The 14483-nt window shown below is 42.2% G+C and overlaps 1 protein-coding gene across 1 annotated transcript; it reads right to left on the reverse strand.

The window, feature by feature from the left end:
• Window positions 1-1593: 1593 nt before the first annotated feature.
• On the reverse strand, window positions 1594-13197 carry BRK1 (BRICK1 subunit of SCAR/WAVE actin nucleating complex). The gene is made up of 3 exons (XM_026016935.2): window positions 12815-13197; window positions 3744-3826; window positions 1594-3497 (listed from the first exon to the last, which is right to left on the reverse strand). The coding sequence occupies exons 1-3, from the start codon at window positions 13041-13043 to the stop codon at window positions 3471-3473; spliced, it is 339 nt and encodes a 112-aa protein (XP_025872720.2). The 5' UTR covers window positions 13044-13197; the 3' UTR covers window positions 1594-3470.
• Window positions 13198-14483: the final 1286 nt, after the last annotated feature.

Below are 14483 nucleotides of genomic sequence, written 5' to 3' on the forward strand. Positions count from 1 at the left end.
CTTCGAAGTATAAGAGAATAAAGAGTTTCTCTTGAAGGTTCCTATGGATGGCTGAGTTGTGTCATATTTACCTCATTTCCTACTTACATTAGAAAATATGAAAGTTCTTCAGGATTATCCTTCTTCAAAAATCATTAAGATTTGGGATGCCTGGGTGGCTCAGCAGTTGAGTGTCTCTCTTTGGCTCAGAGTGTGATCCTGTAGTCTTGGGATCGAGTCCCACATCAGGCTCCCTGCAGGAAGCCTGCTTCCTCCCTCTATGTCTCTGTCTCTCTTGAATAAATAAAATCTTATTTAAAAAAAAAAGAAAGATCATTAAGATTTCATAAGGAAAGGAGGCACCACGTGGATAACTTTCCTAGGTCTAACCTCAGAAGAAAATGAACTCAATCTAAATTTTCATTTTGAGGAGGTGACTGAGAACCATCTGAATTTAGCAAATCTGGGCATTTTTAACACCTCTGAAATTCAGTCTTCTTACAGTCCAAGTCAAAATAATTACCCTGTCAACACCCTAGTTTTGTTATAAGGATTAAACATTACAGTTTGTAAAAAAAGAAACTAAAATGATTTAGTAAATGTAGATTAAAATGTAAAATAAATTTTATCATCCTCAGTAAGGACAAATGTCCTTATTATTCTATAAACTGAAGACCTCAGGAGGAAAATAAATGGTTGGTTAGCCTAACACTATGGACTGCAATGACCTGTGAGCAAAGATGTGTATGACTTAAGAGTAAAATTCCAGTTCTGGGGCATGACCAGATAAGGCCTTTCAGAAGGGGGATGTAGTTGCTTCTCTTGGCTAGACCCAAAGATAGCTAGAGTTGATTAAATTCCTTAGGCAAGGCTTCCAGAAAATACAGCATACAATTAAACCTTCAGAGAAAGGAAGCTGTGAGAAGCGAAACTAGACAATATAGACATGAATGCAAACAGTGTTTGCAAGAGACAGCAAGGACAACCTATGAGGCTTTCTTCACAAAAAGAAGTGTGGGAGCGTGTAAAATCAACAGAGCAGTGTATTTGCTTCCAGTGTCTCAGGTGAGGACAGTGAAAGGGCACTGGACTAGGAATGAGACAATAAATTTTAGATCTTGTTATATACCACACTGAGAATAGAAGAATGGTTAGAACCGCTTGACCCAGGTAGATCTAGGTTCTAATTCCTTACTTTCCCTTACTTCATAGGACTTTGGACAAGTTTTAGCCTCTCTAAACTAGTCCCTCACCTCTTACAGGGAGGTAAGAATGCCTACTCCTTAGGGCCTGATTACACAAAATAAAGCACATGAAGCAATTAGCACATCTAGCACATGATAACACTCAGTAAGTATAGATAACATCAGTTACATATTCTTGTGCAAACCAGAGCCTCATTCTATAATGGGAGTGATAACACAGTAAAGTACTCTGATACCTTAAAGTGCCAGGTGTGATGAAGAGGTTACTAACTAGTAGGAGGCTGGGCTCACTCATTGCCCACATCAAATGTTACCATTTGTTCTCTTTACAACCAGCAGCGACATGGTATTACTTAGGACAATTTTTAGAAATGTTACTTTGATATCAAAAAATTAACAGATTGACATCTATGCAACCACACGGAATTTATTGAACATTTTCACAAGTGATTTCATTAAAGGAAGGCTTTTTCCTGCCTATATTGGTTACCATCACTTTTGCCCCTATCACAATCTCATGGTGTAGTCCTCGCATGTAGCAGGAACTCAACAAATGTCTGCTAAATTGACAGATGGAGCCCCAGACAACCTAAAACTTGCACTTTAGAAGCACTTACTTCATCCTGGAAAGGACTGAGCTATTATGAATAAGGAACTCAAGTGACTGTTAAAAGCATTCTACTGATGAGTCTGATAATGTTCCAAAGCAACATATCCCAAAGGAAAGGATGTTGGATTTGTCTCCACCATAAAATCCTATTTTTAAACAAAGGTACTACTTAAAAATGGTCTTCCAAAGGCCTCAGCAGAGGTTCTAAAGAGATGTGACAATATGAAGAAGCTTGGGCTCTCCAAGTCAGTTTACTGACTACCTGCCTTCAGCAAGGCACCCAGCAGGGCAGTACAGGGCAAGGGGCACATGTGGGCTATCCCATGTAGTACCAGGTACTACGTCAGGGAACATTCAGAGTTCAAGTGCAGTGTCAGCATGACAGGGTGGGACGGGAGGGACTCAGAAAAGGGAAAGGGCAGTACTGAATGAAAGAGTCGAGTCCAGGAGATCTTTCTGGAAGAGGTTTGACTTGAGTTAGCCTTAGAACAGCAAATATGACTTGAACAGGGGAAATTTGTGTGCATGGAGTATGACTACTTCTACGTGACTAAAATGGAGATTCTATATAAGAAATAAACCTTTAAAAGTAGGGTGGCATAAGTTTATAGCAAGCTTTAGATGCTAGCGTGAAAAGTTTTAGACTCTTCTGTTTAAACTATTTGCTTTTTCAAAAGAAATAAACATTTAGCTTTTACCAGATAAAACTCACAGGCTGCCCTAGGTTGCAGTTAAATTGTGTGGATGCTGGTATTTCAATAGACTGTAAGCTTTGCACCTAACTCAATGCCTATCTTTTATTAGAGCCTATATAGTAAGCACCTGATAAACATCTGCTGAATGACCAAATGATTCCCAAGATGAATTAGTCAGCTCAAAGTGCTAATGTGGGGGGGGGGGGGGGGGGGGCTCCAGCTGGTAAGCTTGATCTGGGCTTTGATCAAAGAGATACATCTGAAAGTTTTATGTTAGAATACTCATCCCACACATCAGATTTCTGTGGAATGGGTGAGCCCCATCTCTAGCTCCTCTCCCCACCATAATCACAGCACTCAGATAAAGTTGAGGAGTTTATTAGGGAAATATGAGAGGCAAAGATACCCCAAGTGACAGAAAGAAAATTCTGAAAATGAATTCAAGCCAAGTGGAGGCCTGGCCTTGACCTCCCCCAAAGGACAAGAAACTGGTAGGTTAGCAACGACATTCTCTGATGGCCACCTTGCCGGGGCGTAAGTGTCTCAGCCAGGACTGCCTCCCACCCCCCCGCACCAAAAGTGGAAAGGAGACAAAGACTGTTTATAGAATCAATGCAGAGGCAATGAGAGCTGTAAGGAAAGTCTGAGAGAGAGAGAGATGGAGAGGACCTTAACAAAGAGTCCCAGGCATCTGGCTCTGAGCGCTTCAAATACACTGATGAACAGTTCTACAAAATGTTACTTAAAAGGTAAAATGCCTAATGTTGGTTCCAAGAGTTCTTCCCCTGGACTTCTTCCCACATGCCACATCACACGTCGATGTACATGGCAGAGCCCAAAGGCCACACTTTTGAAAAAAGAAAAACAAGAATAAGCCCTGTTGCTCTTTAAGAAGAGAGGAAGGAGCTGAGGCTGCTGGGGCCTTTCCCACGTCGGCCTGTGTTTCATAAAGCAACTTCCCAGCAGCAGCATGGCATAGTTCTAGGTGAGGGTCTCACCTTTTGTCACCTGTCAAAGGAAATTGACAATTAGATAAATTCAAAAGCATTAAAAAAAAAAAATCTTTTTATAGATCCTAGGTAGTAGGGAGTGGTAGAAAAGACAACAGTTTTGGAGTCCCAGAAACCTGGTTCAAACCCATTAACTTCTCCATGCCTGTTACCGCTTCCAGGTTTATTTCAGCAACAAGTGGAAACGCACATTCTCTCTGCACGGCCCTTGCCTAGCCTCACGAGGCTTCTCCGACATACTCACCCGTGCTTCAATGTACTCTATTCTCCGCTCGAGGGCTGTCAATTTCTCGTTTAGTGTTGCAAGTCTTGAACGACAAGACATATCTGGTAAAAGGAGACTGATGTTCAGGATTTACGTCATTCCAAATACACACACACACACACACACACATACACACACGGCCCCTAGCTAAAGAGAAATGATACATCACACAGAGCATAAATGGGAGCAGGTGAGCAAAGCAGGGGAATGGAGAAGAGGTAAGAATTGTATTAGGAGCTTAGAATAGATCCGCTGAACTTCCTACCAAGGGTGGTAGGCAGAGAATAAGGACCCCCAAAGATGTCCGTGCCCTAATCCCCGAATGAGTATGTTTCTTACATGACAAAGGGACTTTGCAGATGTGATTACAGTTAAGGACCTTGAGATCCTGGATTATCCAGATCAACAGGATCTAATCACAAATCCATAAACAAAAGTAGAGATAAAGCAGGAAAGGTGGAGGAAGAAGGCCATGAGCCAAAGGATGCCAGAGACAGTGAGAAGCTGGAAAGGGCCCTCAGGTGATATCAGCAAAGAAACAGAGATCTCAGTCCTACAACCACAAGAACCTGAATTCTGCCACCAACCCAAGGAGCAAGGAAACAGATCCTTTCCTAGAGTCTCCAGAAAGGAAGGCAGCTCTGCTGACATCTTGATTTTAGCCCCGTGAAGTGATGTTGGAATTCCACCGTACACAATTGTAAAATACTAAACTTTTGTGATAAAAACAGCTACATTTATGGTAAACTTGTTATGGCAGCAATAGAAAACATGCCAAAACTCTACAACTACTATTTGCTAATACACAAGCCAAGAGTTTCAAGAGAGGGGAAGGGACAACAGGAAGAAAATAATCTCAAGAGAGAAGAAAAAGAGAGGCCATGAAAGCAGCAGTGACGATGGAGAGGAGCAAAGGCACCCATGTTTCTGAGCTCATGGAAACCTCACTGCTTTTGCTCTTGGAAAATACTTAAAAATGTCACCAATATCTGCACAGGCATTTCAGCAGAAGAGAAAACTTGGGAGAACATCAAAATACTTGTTGGAGCCCACAGTCCATCTGTGGAAAACAGCAAAATCCCTTTTCTTCCTTTACCCTGTCCAATCATCTTTCACCATCTTATCCAAAATGATACCTAGATTTCCCCTAAAATACCTTTTCCTCTGCCAACTTCTCTAAGAGAAACCACTTGACTACTCTTTCCCCAACCATTCTCAACAGGAGAAAAAGGTTTCCAGACAAGCTAATTCTCTCCTATTACCTCCTCCAACATCGTCAATAATTTTCAGTCATCCTCAATAATTTTTGGTCACCCTCAATAATTTTCATTTTTTAAGTCTAAAATACCCTCTCTCCGAGACACTCTTCCATTTACAATGATTTAACACTTAGCTCACACTTCCTTTTCATCTCTTTCCTGTTATGTAAAAGCATGTCCACATCCATTTGACAAATCCTCCTACACCGGCTCTTGCCTCAACTTTCACTTGTCCACATCTACAGCTAACTCATCTTGCCGGTCTAAACATTCTCCTTCAAGGCTCAGTTCAAATTGGATCTCTGAGACGTCTCTGCCAGATAGATAGAATTCTCCTTCTGCTGTACACTTATGGTTGAATTTCTAGTTTATAAATTACTTATGTACTTGGTCTTAGGTCACATTTCCCCCTTTGTATACAGATTTAACAAACAGGAACATTCACCACTATTAGGAATAGTTTCATAAAGTATGGTGTATTTATGAAAGACTATTAAAATGGCCATTAAAAATTACACGTTTGCATCTTTTTAACGAGTCACTAAAAAAACAAAAACTAAGGCATCTTTTCAACTCATTATTACAAGTTTGAATATTTAATGACTTAAGAAATTGTTTACGCTACCTAGCCAAATGATATCTATGTGTTTGTAATTTATCATTTATTTACATGTTTGTTATCCCACTAGAACTGCCTCTTACTAATTTTTGTAACGAAAATTGCCTGGCACAGAAATGTTTTTGAGAAAACAATTATGGATTCTGCTATGTTAGTGGAACAAAAGATTGGCTCCAATGTGATTCCACTAATTCTATAGTGGGGAAACTAAGGCCCATCTTGGATAACTGCTGGGACAAAACAATAGCACAGCTGAGTTTGGAGTCTAGTTTCCTTACTGCCCAGGATGGTACTCTCCCGCCACAAACCCTGCTTGATACCATCTTTATGAACCCCTGGGGTTGTAATTTATTCCCCACCTCTCTTAAAATCTGCTTATAGCCCGACTCTTCCACTTTCTGGTTCCTTTTTTGCTTTTTGTTTCCATACTAGATCCTTTCCCACTCACCCATCTTCACTGCTATTTGTCTCTTTTTTTAAAAATAGCTTTATTGGTATATAATTTATATGGCATAAAGTTCATATTACTTGAGGTTTACAATTCAATGAGTTTTAATTTTTTTTATTTTTAAAGATTTTATTCCTTAATCATGAGAGACACACAGAGAGAGGCAGAGACATAGACAGAGGGAGAAGCAGGCTCCTCACAGGGAGCCCAATGTTGGACTTGAGCCCTAGACCCGGGATCATGCCCTGAGTGGAAGGCAGACACTCAACCACTGACCACCCAGGGCATCCCAATTCAATGGTTTTTAGAACAAAGTTGTGCAACCATCACCATCATCTAATTTTAGGACATCCTCATAATCCCTGCATGAAACTTGTACCAATTAGCAGTCAGTCATTCTCCATTCAGTCTCACCCCAACCCCTGGTAAACATTAATCTTTCTGTCTCTATAGATTCACCAATTCTGGACATTCTTTGTTATTCTTTTAAATTATGTTGTTTGGGGGATCCCTGGGTGGCCCAGTGGTTTGGCGCCTGCCTTTGGCCCAGGGCGCGATCCTGGAGACCCGGGATCGAATCCCACGTCGGGCTCCCAGTGCATGGAGCCTGCTTCTCCCTCTGCCTGTGTCTCTGCCTCTCTCTCTCTCTCTGTGTGACTATCATAAATAAATAAAGAAAAAAAAATTTAAAAAAAATTATGTTGTTTGCCTGCTAGTGCTGCTTCTTCTCTTTCTTAGATCTAGCTTGAGTATAAGGACCTTAGCACCCTCCTTTTCCTAGATACACTACCACTGCCAGGAATGCCCAACAGGATCAAGTCTCTCTCAATCTGGTTTTTAGAAGCTCAGAGGCACATCATGTAGGCTATTCAGTAAGAGCATGAATGTTATCACTAACAACCTGTCATTTCCCATAAAAAGAGACATGCCAGAATTATCTGCAGGGGTGGGGTGGTGAGAAGGAGGGTTCCTTCCTGGATGGCTGTTCTGTTCTAGCTCTGTCGATCTGGCTGTGAATCAGAATCCAAGAACAACACTACATTCCTGGCCTAAATGGATAAGCACTGTTGGGAAATATAAAATGTAAAACTCCAGAAACTTTGATCATATTTCAGATCCCAAGAAATACATACTAATTCAAGCAGAACACTTCGAAGGCATTCAGCAGCTGAACAAATCAAACCAGAGCGCATTTAGGAGTATATTATCTTTAGACTTTAAATGAAGATAACTAGTCATTCTTGTCAGGGTGCTTTGATGGTGTATCCATTACCACTGCTGACAAATGCCAGTTATCAGCTCCTCTGAACTCTTAGTGCACATAACCTTAGCCTACAAAAATCAATACTGTCATTCTCTTGAATTGTTGCTGTTAAGGCTTGCTTCTCTGACAGCATTCTAAATTTCTCAGGAGTGGCTACCATGTCCATTTATCTTTATTTATTTCTTTTTCAGAGGACGTGACACATAGCTGGAAGCATAACAGGCATGCTATACTTGTTGGCAAAGTATAAAACTGACATTTAAAAATAACCACACTGGGATCCCTGGGAGGCTCACCAGTTTACCGCCTGCCTTCAGCCCACCTGGGATCAAGTCCCACATCGGGCTTCCTGCATGGAGCCTGCTTCTCCCTCTGCCTGTGTCTCTGCCTCTCTCTCTCTATCTCTCATGAAGAAATAAATAAAATCTTAAACAATAAATAAATAAATAAATAAATAAATAAAACCACATTTATTATTTTTGTTACACTTCTTTGTGCATATCAGGTTTAGAATCAGGTACAACAGTACAAAAATAAAAAGCTATCATCTGTGACAATCTGTTTTTAGAAACTTCACAACTCAAGGTACAGAACAGGCCAGTGTTAGGATGTCATCACTGCCTCTCATGATTTGTGGAGCCTCAGGTTCAAGTGGTCCACCAATATAATTGCTCTCACCAGTTGGAAGGAATCACAGAGTAAAAGCTGTTCAGAAAGTCACTAGCTGGGATCCCTGGGTGGCGCAGCGGTTTGGTGCCTGCCTTTGGCCCAGGGGGCGATCCTGGAGACCCGGGATCGAATCCCACGTCAGGCTCCCGGTGCATGGAGCCTGCTTCTCCCTCTGCCTATGTCTCTGCCTGTCTCTCTCTCTCTGTGTGTGTGACTATCATATATAAAAAAAAAAAAAAAAAGAAAGAAAGTCACTAGCTAGCTTGGAAAAACTGTTCCCTCTCCAAACCACATGGCCTACAAGACTCTGTGTTCAGGGTGAGAACTGTAGGATTGCTGCCATTTTATTTTATTTTTTTAAGATTTATTTATTTGAGAGAGAGAGTATGAGTAGAGGGCAGAGGCAGAGGGAGAAGCAGACTCCCCACCGAGCAGGGAGCCCAATGCAGGGCTGCAAGATCATGACCTGAGCTGAAGGCAGATGCTTAACTGACTGAGTACCAGGAGCCCTGAACTGCTGCCATTTTCAAAGACTGCCCTCAAAGTAACTTCCTATTAAACCTCTGAACCAGGACGCCTGGGTGGCTCAGCGGTTGTGCATCTGCCAGCTCAGGGCATAATCCTGGAGTCCCTGATCAAGTCCCACGTCAGGGGAGAGGAAAAAAAAAAAAAAAAGTCCCACGTCGGGCTCCCTGCATGGAGCCTGTTTCTCCCTCTGCCTATGTCTCTCCCTCTCTTTCTCTGTATCTCTCATGAATAAATAAATAAAATCTTAAAAAAAAAAACAAAAAACAAAAAACAAAACCTTCTGAACCACGAAATCATAGTATCACAAACTCAGTCTAAGCCCTACACATACACATCAGAACTGAGGGGTCACACAAAGGGCCTGGAATGGGAAAATGTTATCCCCCCGCCCCATGCTCACCCTGAGTCATTCAATGCCAAGACGATGTCTCAAGTGTTTCATGATTGTTCAAGTTTCTCAGCCTGTTGGTCCTTGTCTAAACTCATATCAGTGATAATGTCAATCTTGAAGAACTTGCCTCAGGTATACCTGACTGATGAGTCACATTGCTTTAGCTTCTAACCTTGCTTTATAATTCCATTCTTAATTGTAATAATTGTCCTTTCCTTTAAGAGGACTAAATTAAAAAATAAATAAATAAATAAATAAATAAATAAATAAATAGACTAAATTAATTATCTAACATCTTCAAAAACCATCTAGCAATCACTCCCAACATTAGACCATTAGCATCACTTTAAGGGAGAATAATGGCCTACGCTAACAAGTTCTTCTGGCTCCTTAAGATTGGAATTTTGTGTGTATACTTCCTCAGCCTAGGACATGTTGGAAATCTCAAAAATAAAAGTCTTTATTCTCTATTTGACCATAAAATGTGACTCACACATTTGATAAAAATTCAGTGCAGGGATTTCCTTGCTTATAAAGCAATACAAGAGACATTTCTCTTTTGCAAATTCTAATCTCAAACTCTTCAATTTTTGTTCAGTTCCGAGACTCATCCACTATAAATCTAGTGACTGTAGATCATAAATTACCAAGATTTATGTCAAAGATAAATGTATGTGATTTACAAGTTTATTAATACAGGGGCACCTGGGTGATGCAAATCCTAATTTCAGGGGACGCCTGAGTGGCTCAGCAGTTGGGTGTCTGCCTTTTGGCTCGGGGTGTGATCCCGGAGTTCCGAGATCGAGTCCCGCATCAGGTTCCCTGCGTGGAGCCTGCTTCTCCCTCTGCCTGTGTCTCTGCCTCTCTCTGTCTCTAATGAATAAATAAATAAAATCTAAAAAAAAAAAAATCCTAATTTCAGCTCAGGTCATGATCTCAGGATCCTGAGACAGAGCCCCATTTTGGGCTTCCAGCTCAGCAGAGTCTACTTAAGACTATCTCTTCCTCGGGACAGCCTGGGTGGCTCAGGGGTTTAGCGCCGCCTTCAGCCCAGGGCGTGATCCTGGAGACCCAGGATTGAGTCCCATGTCAGGCTCCCTGCATGGAGCCTGCTTCTCTCCCTTTGCCTGTGTCTCTGTGTCTCTCATGAATAAATAAATAAAATCTAAAAAAAAAAAAAAAAAAAAAAGACTCCCTCTACTCCACCCTCACTCAAGCTCGCTCTCTAAAATAAATAAATCCTTTTAAAAAAAAGTTCATTAATACAACTCAGTGCTCAGAAATGAAGTTATTACATTACCCAGATCCAAATTTGGGGGACTTGTGCTAGATCATTTTTAAATTTTGAAAAACAGCCCCAGCTTAATTTACTTTTTAAAAAATTTATTCATTTATGAGAGAGAGAGAAGGCATGCGCTTGAGTGGGTGGGGTAGAGGGAAAGGGAGAGGGAGAGAAATCTTAAGCAGACTGTGCACTGAGCAGGGACTCCAAATTGGGGCTCCATCTCACGACACTGAGATCACTACCAGAGCTGAAACTGGAAGCTTAACTGACTAACTCACCCAGGCACCCTATGACTTGTTATTTTAGATGCTTTTTTGATTTAGTTGATGTTCTTAATACTTTGCTTAGATAATCTGTGTGTATAGATCAGATCTTACCAGATAGGTGAAATCTTTTAATTCTGCTTTTTAAGGTTAAAACTCTCCATGTCAGTGATTTTTCCAACTACTTTCCACTGCCTCTCCCAACTAAGCCAAATCTCAAGCCATGATCTTATCCTAGAAGATCCTTCTGGAAGGATCCTCCTTCTGGAAGAAGCACCATTCCATCCTTCTACTACCATGAAATATTTTGGTTTCTCTTCCATGGTCCTTTGTCTGAAGGAATGTTATGAGTAAATAATGCTGTGAACAACCTCCAATAATAGTTCAGCTCTCCAGGAAAAGTAGGAGAAACCAATTATGAAAACTAGTATTGAAAGAGTTTGCATAGAACTTAGGATAAAAGAAAAAAAACTGAGGAAAGAAACCCAGAGGGATCCCTGGGTGGCACAGCAGTTTAGCGCCTGCCTTTGGCCCAGGGTGCGATCCTGGAGACCCGGGATCGAATCCCATGTCGGGCTCCCGGTGCATGGAGCCTGCTTCTCCCTCTGCCTGTGTCCCTGCCTCTCTCTCTGTGACTATCATAAAAAAAAAAAAAAAAAGAAAGAAAGAAAAAAGAAACCCAGACTATCTGAATAGTAGGGTAAATAGTCTCAATTCACTCAAATCAATTAATCTAGCCTCTGATCTTGAGTCTATCTCCAAAAATCCATGTATCTTTTTCACTAAACCATACTCCTTCGCTCATAGTCCTTAAAAGATGTCAGGATATACGAGATCTACGTTGACTACCATTCCCTACTACAACCTCTATACCAAATTATGTGTGTGAATATGTATCAATGACATACTTATACTATTCTTTCTTTTTCTTTTAAGATTTCATTTATTTATTCATGAGACACAGAGAGAGAGAGAGAGGCAGAGACACAGGTAGAGGGAGAAGCAGGCTCCATGCAAGGAGCCTGATATGGGGCTCCATCCTGGATCCCGGGATCACGCCCTGAGCAGAAGGGAGATGCTCAACCGCTGAGCCATCCAGGTGTCTCTATACTATTCTTTCATATGACTCTATACTATTCTTTTCAGTAACTACCCTCAGTCATTCCCTGGTGAGAAAAACCCATCATACTAAGACTCATCGAAATTATAGTCCTACACACTTTATAAGGATATATATTAATACAAAACCGATGTTCTGAAACTGTCATTATTTCATTTGCAAGACAGAAATTCTTTGAAAGCAGGAAATGATTCTTATTCTGTGTCCTCCAGAGTACCTGAGAGCGCTTTTCTACCGAGATCTGGTTTCTCTTGCTGATGCTTTCTAAGAAAATTCATGCTCTATTACCTTACTCCTCAGGATGCATCAGTTCTCCAGCTGGAAAATAATTAATTCATTTAAAATCTTTTTTTTTTTTTAAAAAAACATCGGTTTCCCCTACTTAATCTTCATTGCTTGTTGCTGAATTAGTGGAACAGAAGCACACTAGTTGGAAAAAGATCACTAGATGTCATCCTTACACCTTGTGATTACTTAAGTCTACCCAGTGCCCAGTTCTGTTAAGGAAACACTTGGAGAACAGGAGATGGGAGTCTGTTACAGGTTTGCTGTCCAGAAGGATACGAACAAAACAGAATCTGTCACAAGCGCGCCATGCCTAGGAAAGATTTTGCTAGAAGCAGAAGCAATACCTACTGTTGGCTAGTAGCAGCAATACAGAGTTCTCCGTGACCTTACATCTGGCCTCATCTCCCACCACTCTCAGTGCAGCAAAACCGGAAGACAGGAAGAGGCGACTCAACCGTATGGCGCTAAAGAGATCCTGACAATGATGCGGAAGCCTCAAGAAACTCACACGAGGGCAGCGACACGGCTCTGGCTGCGTTCTGACTGACGCACCCTAAGTGCAAAGTGGGAACTGGAAGGGAAGCGGGCCACAAAGGAAGTAGGGAGGCTACCGAAGACGCGACTGTGGATGGAGCTGCCTCTAGAGAGTCGGGAAGAAGGCGAGGCTTGCCAATGGATCTAAGGGTGACGGCAATGAAGCCGAGGAGCTCAGCCCCGCGCAGGATAACCCTACAGGGACTGCCCGGGGAGGCCTAAGGATCCGGGCGAGAGGGGGAAGGTGGGCTCCAAAGGACGCGAAAACCAGCAAGCGCCCAGGGCTCCCGGGGCAAGCCCCTTCAGGGCTTCTCAGCGCCTTCGCCCAACTGCCCGAGCGGCCTCCTACCCAACCCCCGCGGCCCCCTGCTCGCCCGCTGACCGAATGAGTTGAGAAAGTCCGCGATCTTCTTGATGCTGCTGGTGATGACCTCAATGTATTCCCGGTTCGCCCAGTCCTGGTGAATCTCCCGCTGCACCGGATCCTCTTGGCCCGCCATGGTTGCCGCCTGAAGAGAGCCACTGCGCAGGCGCCGCGACCCTCCAGGCCGCCAGGGCGCCTGCGCCGCCAGCCCACGCCCATCCCTTGGCACCCACGAATCCACGGGCATTGTGATGCGCCTGCGCGATGTCAGGTCCTCGCGTGCGTTTTCTCTCTGCTCCCACGCCCCTGAAAAAAGTCGCCAGAACGCGGCCGGGGAGGGTGGAGTGCGCACGCGCCGCGCCTCTCCTGCCCACCGCAGACCCGGTAGCCGGCCGTTTGGGTCCTTAGCGGGCGCGGGACCCTCGCTCGGTCAGTTGCTCCAAACCAGGTCGGCCGTGTGTCGCCAAGAAGTTGGGCGTAGCCAATTAAGACGCATTAAGTACGACTCATTTTAGAAATGGCTTTCAGCAACACAACATGATTCCCCACCTTGGACCCATCCAATGAACAAAACTTTTTTTTTTTTTTTTTTAAACAATGGCATCCAGTGATGGAGAGGCCGAGGGGAAATTGATAGGCTCCTAAATAGCTGGTCACACTGTAAAGTGGCACAACTCCTGAAGGCAATTTGTAAATTGATAGCAAGAGCTGTCAAAAAAAATTCGAACTTTTTTGACCTAATTATTTCATTGAGAAAAATCATTGAAAAAGAAAAAAAAAAAGACACTTTAAGCACAAAGGTGCCCTTTGTAACGTTATTTAAAAAAACAAAAACAAAAACAAAAACGGGGACGCCTGAGTGGTTCAGTGGTTGAGCGTCTGCCTTAGGCTCAGGCCCTGATCCGAGGTCCTGGGATCGAGTCTCACATCGGGCTCCCTGCATGGAACCTGCTTCTCCCTCGGCCTGTGTCTCTGCCCCATTCTGTGAGTGTGTCTCTCATGAATAAATAAATACAATCTTAAAAAAAAAACCAATAATATAGCTACCTATGGCAATATAATGTATTTAAATAGTAATTCTGGGCACTATGGCAACATACATGATAAATTGAAGGGGTAAATGAAATACAAAATTGTCTTTAATTGCAACTGTATAAAAAAATTATGTCTGCTTGAGGACAAGAAGGATACATAAAAGATGCCAATGTCTGGTTTGTTAAGGTAGTGGAATTATGGACAATTTTATTTTTGTTTAAGGGAATATTTACAATCTGCTTTGTGCAATACGTGCCTTTTATTTGAAAAAAAATTTTTTGATCAGATTACTTCTAGCAGTAGCTGGGAAGAAATCGTTACTAACAGTCCTTTACTTAGGTACAAGTTTTTATAAGCTATAAAGCTGCTTTTATAGCTATTACCTCACTGGACCCTCACAAACCCTGTGGAAGGAAATCAGGAAGAGGCTTCTCATTTTACAGATGAGAAAACTGAAGTTCAAGATCACATAGACAATTAAGTGGTGAACCTTCACCAGTTGATTCCAGACTCCAATATTTTCTCGTATCACTCTGAAAACAGGCTAAGGCCTTTCTGAGCTCTCTTATGTATTCATAGAAATGGTTACTTAAATAATAAACATCCCTAACTATTAAACCCCTGGCATCCAGAAGTATAACTGACACTCAAG

Source organism: Vulpes vulpes, chromosome 9, assembly GCF_048418805.1.
Source record: "Vulpes vulpes isolate BD-2025 chromosome 9, VulVul3, whole genome shotgun sequence".
In the NCBI taxonomy this organism is placed as follows: Eukaryota; Metazoa; Chordata; class Mammalia; order Carnivora; family Canidae; genus Vulpes; species Vulpes vulpes.